Source organism: Hemibagrus wyckioides, linkage group LG07, assembly GCF_019097595.1.
Source record: "Hemibagrus wyckioides isolate EC202008001 linkage group LG07, SWU_Hwy_1.0, whole genome shotgun sequence".
Classification (NCBI taxonomy): Eukaryota; Metazoa; Chordata; class Actinopteri; order Siluriformes; family Bagridae; genus Hemibagrus; species Hemibagrus wyckioides.
Window position 1 is genome coordinate 13,354,901 of NC_080716.1, and position 13,300 is coordinate 13,368,200.

General features: G+C 35.7%; 1 protein-coding gene across 20 annotated transcripts in view; it reads left to right on the forward strand.

Moving 5' to 3' along the window:
• The window catches only part of LOC131356430 (neurofilament heavy polypeptide-like), a 24,097-nt gene extending 13,731 nt beyond the window's left edge, over positions 1-10,366 (forward strand). For 9 of the 20 annotated variants that reach the window (XM_058395455.1, XM_058395457.1, XM_058395459.1 and 6 more), the window contains 10 exons: positions 620-679; positions 1,501-1,560; positions 2,354-2,413; positions 3,231-3,290; positions 4,205-4,354; positions 4,756-4,788; positions 7,009-7,098; positions 7,186-7,213; positions 7,963-8,036; positions 9,588-10,366. In XM_058395455.1, the coding sequence (XP_058251438.1) occupies positions 620-679; positions 1,501-1,560; positions 2,354-2,413; positions 3,231-3,290; positions 4,205-4,354; positions 4,756-4,788; positions 7,009-7,098; positions 7,186-7,213; positions 7,963-8,036; positions 9,588-9,601 (629 nt within the window). In that variant the 3' untranslated portion in view covers positions 9,602-10,366. The remainder of the gene's footprint in view (positions 1-619; positions 680-1,500; positions 1,561-2,353; positions 2,414-3,230; positions 3,291-4,204; positions 4,355-4,755; positions 4,789-7,008; positions 7,099-7,185; positions 7,214-7,962; positions 8,037-9,587) is intronic. The other 11 variants (XM_058395456.1, XM_058395463.1, XM_058395465.1 and 8 more) reach the window with 5 other exon arrangements.
• The last annotated feature ends 2,934 nt before the right edge of the window (positions 10,367-13,300 follow it).

Here is a 13,300-nt window from a genome sequence, read left to right on the forward strand (position 1 = left end):
ATAGATAGATAGATAGATAGATAGATAGATAGATAGATAGATAGATAGATAACTCTCAATTGTCAGTTGTATGAATGGAGATAAAATGTAAGTTGCTCTGTATAAGGGTGTCTGTAACTCATCAGTCTGAAGGAGTGACTGAATCTGAAATATTTGGCCAGATAGATAGATGGATGGATGGATGGATGGATGGATGGATGGATGGATGGATGGATTTGGTTAGTCCTATTTCATTTTCTTGAGAAACAACAAATTCTGAAAGAATATGAAGCTGACAAACCATCATGTAAGTCATCAGTCTGAAGGAGCGACTGATCCTAAACACTCTGAAACCCTTTATTCTTTCTTAATATCTCACATTCTCACATTATAACAGCTAGAAACCAAACATGCAGCTTGTCAGCAAGTTAGTAAGAAACTGCAAAGCACAAATACCTCTCTCCTGAGACTTTCACCTCAACGTCAGACATTTTCTTTCTGTAAATGTTAAATAAATAACTGAAGTGTCCACCAAACAAGTTCATTCCTACTGATTAAAAGAGCGATTGGGAATGTGCACCAGTGTTTTGTGGTGTTTTTGGCAGCATGTTGATTGTTTGTAAATTGTGTACTCATTCAGGTGTAATTAAAAGTCCTGCAGCTAATGAAACTGAAAACCAACAAGAAAAAGGAGGCACTGGTAAGTAATCTTTAACCAATTATCAATATGCACATAATGAATAACAACTAACTGTATCATATCAAACAATAATACTGAACTGAGCAGATATAAGGATGATTAATTTTCCTTTAACTCATCAGTCTGAAGGAGTAACTGAATCTGAAATATTTGGTAAAATAGATAGATAGATAGATAGATAGATAGATAGATAGATAGATAGATAGATAGATAGATAGATAGATAGATAGATAGATAGATAGATAGATAACTCTCAATTGTCAGTTGTATGAATGGAGATAAAATGTAAGTTGCTCTGTATAAGGGTGTCTGTAACTCATCAGTCTGAAGGAGCGACTGAATCTGAAATATTTGGCCAGATAGATAGATGGATGGATGGATGGATGGATGGATGGATGGATGGATGGATGGATGGATTTGGTTAGTCCTATTTCATTTTCTTGAGAAACAACAAATTCTGAAAGAATATGAAGCTGACAAACCATCATGTAAGTCATCAGTCTGAAGGAGCGACTGATCCTAAACACTCTGAAACCCTTTATTCTTTCTTAATATCTCACATTCTCACATTATAACAGCTAGAAACCAAACATGCAGCTTGTCAGCAAGTTAGTAAGAAACTGCAAAGCACAAATACCTCTCTCCTGAGACTTTCACCTCAACGTCAGACATTTTCTTTCTGTAAATGTTAAATAAATAACTGAAGTGTCCACCAAACAAGTTCATTCCTACTGATTAAAAGAGCGATTGGGAATGTGCACCAGTGTTTTGTGGTGTTTTTGGCAGCATGTTGATTGTTTGTAAATTGTGTACTCATTCAGGTGTAATTAAAAGTCCTGCAGCTAATGAAACTGAAAACCAACAAGAAAAAGGAGGCACTGGTAAGTAATCTTTAACCAATTATCAATATGCACATAATGAATAACAACTAACTGTATCATATCAAACAATAATACTGAACTGAGCAGATATAAGGATGATTAATTTTCCTTTAACTCATCAGTCTGAAGGAGTAACTGAATCTGAAATATTTGGTAAAATAGATAGATAGATAGATAGATAGATAGATAGATAGATAGATAGATAGATAGATAGATAGATAGATAACTCTCAATTGTCAGTTGTATGAATGGAGATAAAATGTAAGTTGCTCTGTATAAGGGTGTCTGTAACTCATCAGTCTGAAGGAGCGACTGAATCTGAAATATTTGGCCAGATAGATAGATGGATGGATGGATGGATGGATGGATGGATGGATGGATGGATGGATTTGGTTAGTCCTATTTCATTTTCTTGAGAAACAACAAATTCTGAAAGAATATGAAGCTGACAAACCATCATGTAAGTCATCAGTCTGAAGGAGCGACTGATCCTAAACACTCTGAAACCCTTTATTCTTTCTTAATATCTCACATTCTCACATTATAACAGCTAGAAACCAAACATGCAGCTTGTCAGCAAGTTAGTAAGAAACTGCAAAGCACAAATACCTCTCTCCTGAGACTTTCACCTCAACGTCAGACATTTTCTTTCTGTAAATGTTAAATAAATAACTGAAGTGTCCACCAAACAAGTTCATTCCTACTGATTAAAAGAGCGATTGGGAATGTGCACCAGTGTTTTGTGGTGTTTTTGGCAGCATGTTGATTGTTTGTAAATTGTGTACTCATTCAGGTGAAATTAAAAGTCCTGCAGCTAATGAAACTGAAAACCAACAAGAAAAAGGAGGCACTGGTAAGTAATCTTTAACCAATTATCAATATGCACATAATGAATAACAACTAACTGTATCATATCAAACAATAATACTGAACTGAGCAGATATAAGGATGATTAATTTTCCTTTAACTCATCAGTCTGAAGGAGTAACTGAATCTGAAATATTTGGTAAAATAGATAGATAGATAGATAGATAGATAGATAGATAGATAGATAGATAGATAGATAGATAGATAGATAGATAGATAGATAGATAGATAGATAGATAGATAGATAGATAACTCTCAATTGTCAGTTGTATGAATGGAGATAAAATGTAAGTTGCTCTGTATAAGGGTGTCTGTAACTCATCAGTCTGAAGGAGCGACTGAATCTGAAATATTTGGCCAGATAGATAGATGGATGGATGGATGGATGGATGGATGGATTTGGTTAGTCCTATTTCATTTTCTTGAGAAACAACAAATTCTGAAAGAATATGAAGCTGACAAACCATCATGTAAGTCATCAGTCTGAAGGAGCGACTGATCCTAAACACTCTGAAACCCTTTATTCTTTCTTAATATCTCACATTCTCACATTATAACAGCTAGAAACCAAACATGCAGCTTGTCAGCAAGTTAGTAAGAAACTGCAAAGCACAAATACCTCTCTCCTGAGACTTTCACCTCAAACTCAGACATTTTCTTTCTGTAAATGTTAAATAAATAACTGAAGTGTCCACCAAACAAGTTCATTCCTACTGATTAAAAGAGCGATTGGGAATGTGCACCAGTGTTTTGTGGTGTTTTTGGCAGCATGTTGATTGTTTGTAAATTGTGTACTCATTCAGGTGTAATTAAAAGTCCTGCAGCTAATGAAACCGAAAACCAACAAGAAAAAGGAGGCACTGGTAAGTAATCTTTAACCAATTATCAATATGCACATAATGAATAACAACTAACTGTATCATATCAAACAATAATACTGCACTGAGCAGATATAAGGATGATTATTTTTCCTTTAACTCATCAGTCTGAAGGAGTGACTGAATCTGAAATATTTGGTAAAATAGATAGATAGATAGATAGATAGATAGATAGATAGATAGATAGATAGATAGATAGATAACTCTCAATTGTCAGTTGTATGAATGGAGATAAAATGTAAGTTGCTCTGTATAAGGGTGTCTGTAACTCATCAGTCTGAAGGAGTGACTGAATCTGAAATATTTGGCCAGATAGATAGATGGATGGATGGATGGATGGATGGATGGATGGATGGATTTGGTTAGTCCTATTTCATTTTCTTGAGAAACAACAAATTCTGAAAGAATATGAAGCTGACAAACCATCATGTAAGTCATCAGTCTGAAGGAGCGACTGATCCTAAATACTCTGAAACCCTTTATTCTTTCTTAATATCTCACATTCTCACATTATAACAGCTAGAAACCAAACATGCAGCTTGTCAGCAAGTTAGTAAGAAACTGCAAAGCACAAATACCTCTCTCCTGAGACTTTCACCTCAACGTCAGACATTTTCTTTCTGTAAATGTTAAATAATTAACTGAACACATTTAAACCCCAGTGCAAAGTTTATACGTTTCTCTCTTTTTTGTTCTTAAATAACAAAAGGGTTTTTTACCATTCATCATACAAATCCCTATAAATGTGTTTGTAGAATTAGAAACAATATATTGTAAACTGTAAATAATATACACATGCATTAATGCACACATGGATTTTATAAATGCGCATCAATTGTATAAATTAAAATAATGCCTGCTTTAAAGACATTCTGTAAAAAAGAGTCATTTCTCTTCAGAAACACAATCTAGAACATCTGTAACACCAGTGCAGTTGCCCACTAACACAACACAGTCTCCAGATCCGACGACTAAGATCGATGACAAGCAACCGAACCCAACAACCACGTTGGACAAACTCAAAACCAACAGCAAAGGTGCTGAACAAGGTAAGAGAAATGATCATATCATGGGGGATTTGTTTGTTTGTTTAGTTGTTTTCACAAATCACTTTTCACAATTCACAAATCACAAATCAACAAACTATGATGCATATCACAGTTTTTTGTGGCAATTTTTGGTTTTATGTTATGTTTTAACCACTCAGCTGTAGTGACTATTTTCAGACATCATCTCAAGCAAATATTCGATTTATGTCTTGAAAAATTCCTTGTATACCAAAGCAGTTTATCAACATTTCCAATTTTTACATTCATCAGTTTGTAGGTGCTTGTAATGGTGTGAAAAGTCCACTGAACAAGTTCATTTTTCATTGAAGTGTACACAGTTGGGAATGTGCACCAGTGTTTTTAACAGCATGTTGATTGTTGCTTGATTATTTTTCCTGTAGGTCAACAGTCTGAAAACACACCTAAGAAATTTGGTAAGTCTGAGAGCCAATTACAAACATGATAAATGCCTAGGGTTAGGGTTAGCACATACTGTCTTCATATCAGATTTTCAGATGACTCTCAAAATTGAGTTTTTTTCTACCTGGAATAGCTAGGACATTTAAGACATGGCTGAATATTTGTGATTTTCAAAATGCACAGCTGTCATCAAAACACATAAACACAGAGGCAGTAACACTGTTGGAAAAAAAACAGACATCCTTATCGGAATCATCCCAGGGGTTTTGACTGATTATTATGTGCTTAAAATCAGATTAGGAGAGGTTTACATGTATGTATGTAATTATAATGTTTCTATGAACCTTTTTTGTCATTTAAAAAATGACTTCTTTCTGTAAAGCTGCTTTGAGGACATGTCCATTGGTTAAACTGCTGTACAAATATGATTGAAGAACTCTTGAACATAGTCATAATTATCCAGCATTTCCTATTAGATTATAGCCAATTTATTAAACATATAGCTAGATATTTCTACGCATTTCAAGCTTAAAATCAGCTTGTTCTACACTGTCAGAAAAAAGGGTACCGTGGAGGTACAACTTTGTTCCTAGGGGAACAAAAAATTTAATGGTACCTTTAAAAGTACACAATAGGTCCTTAGGGTACAATTATGTTCCCAAAATGAGTTATAAATTTATGACTAGAGGTATAAAATTGTACCCTTCAGGGTACCACCCCAGCGATGGCCACTTGAACCTTAAAAGGTACAGTTTTGTACCTTTCTTTCTGAGAGTGTACTGGCAGATTTCTAATGTGAAAAAATTTTAAAAAGTAGAAGAAGAAAGAAAGAAAGAAAGAAAGAAAGAAAGAAAGACGAAAAATGTAGCTATATTTCCTGCTAACAATAAAAGGATTTAAAACTACAAATGTGCAAAACACTTACAAACAAAGAACAGGAAATGAGAGATCAATTTTCCCATACTGAATATATATTTCACTTGAATACATATCATTTTGCAGTGTAATATTTGTCGCTATATACAGAATAGTGAAAGTACTGTATTAGCTGCATGTGGGTTCTTGCACTTGCACTTCCAAATCTAATTATCTGATGGTGATGCGACTGTTAGCATATAGCTAGTTAGCTTGGGTTAGGACAGCCAGGAGAAACCTAATGCACATAATTTAATAAAGAGAAATGCGCCTTTGAAATTTGGGAACGTCTGTCTGCCTTCACAATCTGAAATGTCAGCATATAATGTTAATGTGATCTTATCAAGTTTCCGACATCGTAAACATTTTCGGTCTAAATTGTATTTTTAATGCATGTGATGATGCACTTTCTGTTTGGCAGCAGTATAGGGAGAACTAAATAAGCCAAAAGTCCCTGACTAAAAATGTTTATGTAGTATGTTCTGTGCAATAGTACCAGGCTAAACCAGTCAGTACAAAGAAAGCTGATTTTTACACAAACTAAAAGATTGCATTACTAATTACTACAGTGATGTAACTGGTGAATACTAGAATAGTTGATTGCCTACTGCTGCAGTAAGTGTACTTCATCTCAGCTTTCCCTGTAGCAGATCTGTGCTACTGACCCTGAGGATCTCAGTACTAACACTCAGCCAGGTTTGGCCACTTGAGAAGAGTCCTTAAGTTGTGTAATTGGATCTTACTTCCGTAATCTCCTCTGGAACAAAATGCCTTGTATCATTCATTCCCTAATATTTCATATTGTTTCCCCTTGCATGAAAAATTGCATAAATACTTTTAAGTCTTGGGCTAGTTTCACTTTAGCCCACTTTCCCACAACCATGTGCACAGTTCAGAGAGCATGGTGTAATGAGGTGCTCAAGCCACTATTTCAATACACTGATGTTCAAAATAATGCCACTGTATTAGATTTTCTATGGGATTAAAGTGTGTTCATGTGGCAGGGTCCCATATTGCTTGTCAAAGAAAGAAGTTGCACAGATTTAGTCTGCGACTCTCAAAAGGTTTTACCGTGAAACCTGGGAGTGTCAGTGATGTGCTCTGTATTAAATGCTGACAAACAAATAACAATCCAGTCTTAACTTACATTTGTCCAGATGTATCACTTCTGATATTACAACACAATATAATAAGTGCAATACAGTCAATCACAGCTATTAGTTGACATAAATAATAACTGTGTTTGGGGAACTTAAGAACATGTGCCAAATGAGGAAATGAGCATCTAATGTACCTTCAAACAAATTGTTGTATTGCAGATGCCAGATACCTCTGGCTACTGGTCTTGGTAGTTGCAGTCCTGGCTGTGGTAACATACTTCAAGTGTTTTAAAAGGCAGACTCTTCCAGGTATCTCTCAAATTCTGTTCTATTAGAGTAAATTTTTTTTATCCTGTACTTGATTTGAAATCTGTCTTCATTTGTGTTTCGCAATAGTTGAGACCATGGACCATGGAACAGAGAAGTGAGTATGTTGTGTAAAAAAATCTGTTTATATATCCAGGATCATTTTGAGTCTTGCTTAGAAATGCTGTTATACACTGATACACCATAATATTATGACCAATATTGGTGTTGGCCCCCCATTTTGCTGCCAAAAGAGCCTTGACCCTGTCATGCACTATGTATTCTGATACCTTTCTATCAGAACCAGCATTAACTTCTTCAGCAATTTGAACAACAGTAGCTCATCTGTTGGATCGGATCACACGGGCCAGACTTCACTCCCCACGTGCATCAGTGAGCCTTGGTCGTCCATGACCCTGTCGCCGGTTCACCACTGTTCCTTCCTTGAACCACTTTTGATAGACACTGACCACTGTAGACCGGGAACACCCCACAAGAGCTGCAGTTTTGGAGATGCTCTGATCCAGTCGTCTAGCCATCATAATTTGGCTCTTGTCAAACTCGCTCAAATCCTTACACTTGTCCATTTTTCCTGCTTCTAACACATCAACTTTGAGGACAAAATGTTCACTTGCTGCCTAATATATCCCACCCACTAACAGGTGCCATGATGAGGAGATAATCAGTGTTATTCACTTCACCTCTCAGTGCTCATAATGTTATGCCTGATTGGTGTACATTTTCTCAGCTACCTTAAACCACTTAGCTAGACAAATTCACAATGCTTGCACTGAGGTTATGTTGTGAACATGTTTCCCTGGGGTCCTAATTGTTTTCTGTTCTTCCATGCTTCTGCTGAAATTTCAGTGCTTCATTCCAAAGGACTGAGAGTAAAGATGGAGTCATGCTATTGGGAGTCAAATCAGGAGGGGAAGAGAATGGTATGTGTACTACTTGACATTTTTAACCATTCCTGCTTTCCATGCCATTCTAACATTTATCCTCCCCTGACCAAATGGTGCTATGGACCAAAGTATCTAAGAAAATATTGTTGCTGTGTATTGTACAATTTAATTCCTTTGGCTTTTTTTGCTGCTGTTATTTAAAAGTTTCTGATGTCCTGCTTCAACTACCTCAGCATGTTTCGGGGACTCCTCAAATTTTGTACACGGTCCAAAGACACTGAGACTAATAAAAAGTTCTAAGCTCATACTAACATTCTGTATACTCTTCTGCTGTTACAATAAACTTCTGCAGCTTAGCAAGGGTAATAACGTCCTCACAGAGCGACTCAATTAATATTGAAAACTAGACTCTAGACTAGATTCTAGACTTGACTCAAAGCAGAGAACTCATAGAGACAAATCCCACTTAAAAAGGATATTTACTCCAGGATGAATGTGGTTCCTTCTGGCCCTGTATTGCCATTTATCTGTTCCAAAATATTCAGCTGCTCAGAGGAAGCCTGAGCTTTTAATAACTCATTGTGAGTTAGAGCAGACAGGAAAGGTGTTTCCTGCTGTTTATCTCTCCACCTCTCTCCCCTTCATTCCACCCTACAAAAAAAAACCAATTGCAAGATGATAGAGAACACTCTCTATCAGTTACTACCTATTCTAGTGAGGCATTATTGTGTAGCGCTGTGCAAATGTCACAAAAATCCCCAAGAGCATTGATTTTTATTTTATTTATTTATTTATTTTACTTGTCTGGTGAACTGTTCACTGGGGCATTGTACATAGAGCTAGCTTTATTGTATTTGGTTGTCCTTTAGACATGCAAAGCCACTTTTACTTCAGTGATTGTGAGTCTGGAAAGAGTCAACATTTGAGAACCTATCCCTTAGGATTTCACCAAAGCATTGTGACTTTTAAAAACAGCAATTATTCTTCTTGTGTTCCTGTTAACTTATTGTTGGAGTAATGAATAGCTACACAATTCTGACAAATATAGTGCAATTATTTAGAGCCGTCTGGTGACTCAGTATAATATCCAGTGTGCCAGACAGAGATTAGCTGGCGCGGGGTAAACTACAGAATCACAATGTTGTCGTGATCAGCTTTGATTTGTTTGCCTGTGACTGTCCAAATAATGACAAAACTCATCAGGAATATCAGATGAACCCAACTCCCCCAACATATTTTCTCCGACTTGTTAGTGTACCCAGCTATAAGTAACTAATGTGTGATTATAATGCTGTTTTAACATAATCATTTAACAATTCTTTATTATCATAGTTGTGTCCTTCATCCTGGAGTATTTACAGTCATGCTAACATGAGGTCTAATAGCTCTATTTTTCATATTCTCTCTCATTGGCTGGTTTTCTGCTCACTTACTGCCCTCTAGTGGTGACAAAGACCTTTTATTTTGTTGCATGTTCTTGTGGCTAATGCAACTGGCTATGGCTTTGGCATGAACATACAAACATACACAGTGATTTGAACGTTTCATTAAATTCATTTCATTGAAATCCTTTTAACCTTGGTGCAGCTGCAGCAAAATAAACAGACAAGCCAAAGCGACACAAGCCAAAAAAATATCAGAAGATTAAAAAGATGAAGATGGCACACTTCAAGGATCATCCTTGAGAATGAAATGAAATGAAGTGACATGTTTTACAGTTGTATACAGTACGTATAAAGCGTATTAGCAACATGAATAAATATGAACAATGACTGCTTTAAAAATGATATTTTTACTGTATATGGGATCTCGAGAATGAGTATACAATATGATGTTATGTTGAGGTCATTTCTGGAAACAAACTTCTGTTAATTTCTGTACATAACAAATTTTAAAGGTGCCATTATATGTGATGCATACAATTAATAATTATTTCATGTTATTTCAAGCTTTAATTTGCATAAAGATATAGGTTCCTCAAATGTGTTGAAGAAATTTATGTTATTGTGAAAGGATTGAAGCTTTGCAGAAAAATGGATATAGAACACCTAATTCTTTTACATTCAAGAAATATATTACTCCATTTTCATCCCCATGCATGGTGATGAATAGAATTTCACTTTTATCTAGTTTTATCATAACATTTATTCAGTGGATTTTCATTTTTTTCATGTAACTTGTTTTTACTCTTACAACCTTTTAGTTTTTCCAAATTAGATGATTTGTACATATTAATAGTAACATTTAAAATTCATTATTACACACACACACACACTGTCTTTACGATTGTGTTTTAAGCTTTGTGCAGTGTTTTTGTCATGTGTTTTTATTTCATTGTAGTTTAATAAATGAATTTTTGTGCCCAATCTGACACATCTCAATCATATATTACTATAATATCATTCAGACCACATACTCTATATTTCTATTTATATAAGAATTATTCCAAAACAATAGTTCATACACCCTGAGCAGCGATGATATTCAGGGTTGTATACTTTCAGAGCTTTTGACTTAAGTCCAAGTGTTATGTCAGTATTTACATAGGTAAAGTTGCACATGTTCTGACTCAGTTTACACACTGGCTTATGTACATTTTCTGGGAATCCATTCAAATTGTTTATATGACCTGTGTGTAGTTCATGGCTTGGTGATTGCCAGATGAATTACCTTAGAGAAGGTTTCTCAAGAGCATCTACATCACTGATTTTAAACACAAGCACTTGTCTTAAGCCAGAAAATAAAATCAGGGAACAGAATGCAGCTTGATGCAGAGAGATGAGCAAGCAGAGGGTTTTGTTTGGTTGCTTGGTTTCAATTATAATTTAATGTAAAATTAAAGCAAGAGAATTAACATTTTAAAAACAGAAAAGACAAATATGCACTATATTGCCAAAAGTTTTGGGGTACCCCATGTCTTTATGGACCTTGCTTTGTGCACTGGTGTACAGTCATATTGGAACAGGAAGGGGTCATCCCCAAACTGTTCCCACAAAGTTGGGAGCATGAAATTGTCTAAAATGCCTTGGTATGCTGAAGCATTAAGAGTTCCTTTCACTGGAACTAAGGGGCCAAGGGTGCCCCAAAACTTTTGGCAATATAGTGTATTATTATTTAAAAAATATTACATATTTATGTAAATGAGAAGATGGGAAGCCTTGATATAGATATGCAATAGGCACTTGGTACATTATTGGCTTATTATAGGCCAGTATTGTAGCATGAATAATCCTTACAATAATAATAATAATAATAATAATAATAATAATAATAATAATAATAATAATAATAATGATAATGATGATGATGATGATAGATACTTTATTGATCCCCAAGGAAATTCCAGATATCCAGCAGCAATAGAGACAGTAAAGACAGGTTGTATACCTTACATATAGTCAGTATACGCAGGGTAATGTGATAACTGACCAGACGTTACTAGTTCAATGCTAAGAACAAAAACTACAAGATATATAAGAAGCATTTAAATAAAGCATATAAATCACAATTTAAAAAGGGTAATGGCAAGATACACAATAGTGAGAGTAACTGAGTAGACCCTGAATCTAACGGATGAGAGAGTTATACATGTAACACCGTGATGTATATAGCAGATGAGCCTTAGCCTAGATCTCCCAGTCCACATTGCCATGTCCCTGTAGAGAGGTGTTGAAGAGTCAAATGGCTCTGGGAACAAAGGATTTTCTAAGTCTGTCCGTTGAGTAGCTTTGCAACTGAAGTCTTCCACTGAACACACTCCTCTGTTTGCAGAAAACTATGTGCACCGAACCAGCTCTCCTGACCACCTTATCCAATCATGTGGCATCCCAGCACACCACCGTGTAGAAAAGCACACTTGCCATGACTGATTGATAAAACATCAGCAGGAGCTTTTTACAGATGTTGAAGGATCCTAGACTCCTCATGAAGAACAGCCGACTCTGACCTTTCTTATACAGATAGTCAGAGTTCACTGACCAGTCCAGTTTGTCATCCAGCTGTAGCCCCAGGTATCTGTATGTAATAATAATAATAATAATAATAATAATAGCAAATCAAATTCAATTTATTTCTGAAGCTACTGTATGAGGTCAATCTAACGAAATTCAAAGTAAAAAAAAAACCAGTCAAATATAGTAACATTTTTTACACTTTTTAATTCTTTATTTGGAGTTGCATTAATACATAACTGTTTACAAGAATTATTCTATCCAATAATTAGTATTATATTTATATATTTAATATTGCTCTCAAATAGCCATAGTTTGCTTGAGTGTATATACATTTTTAGCATAAAACATTGCAGTTACATCAAACAGACAGTGGTACTGGACTTAATGCTGCTGTTTGCTCACACAATAAGAATGGGCTTAACTGACACACCCTTCTGTTTTTGGCTAACGTTACCACCTTGTGCATTTTATACTGGATGTGCTTAAATCTGTAATTAGATGAGAGGTCTGAATTCCAGTGGTATTAAATCCTCACAATGTCATGACACGCCTCTAAACTCTGCCCATAGTGAATTACAGAACTTCAGTGATGCAGGTTTTGAGAATACCTGCCTTGTAAAGGACAAGTGTTCTGCAACTGATAAGACACGGAGCCAAGACGTCAGGGTTCGGGAAGCCAGGCTGTTTGTTTTAAATTCAGCTCTGAGAAAATAGGTTTAACACTAGCAAAAGAAGACAGTATATATTTAACAGAATTGTACTTATGTTAGACAGCCACTGGAAGAGCCAGATGAAATGGTAAGAGCAGCCTTAAGCACATGTATACACATAGCATTGGGACTGTCAACACACAGTCATGCAAGAGACACACCGACCCCATGATGAAAACAATGTCTGGTCTGTGTACGTCTGTGCCACAGCCTGGAGCAGGAAATAGAGTCAATAAATATAGTAAATGTATATCCCAGAATCCTATGTTTAGTAAAAATACATGCTATAAAAATAAAAGGATGTAAACTGTAACTATAGAGTCAGCTGGTATGTGTACATGTGTTAATGTTCCACAGGCTCTGGGTTCTAGCTTAAACAACAAGGCAAGGGAGTTATATATACATCAGCCATTCAACAAATGTTCGTCTTCATTCACTTTATAGATGTCGTGCAATGGTCGGGTAGCATGCTCACTTTCCTATTCAGCTCTGTAGAGTTATTTTTACAAATAGTGGTCAAAATAGAGCAGACGTTTGATGCACAATGGGACAGGCATCACGCTGCCCCATGTTTGCTCTATGAACATTTTGTTTATAAGAAGGTGAAGTACAGCAAACAGATATGTTAATGACAATA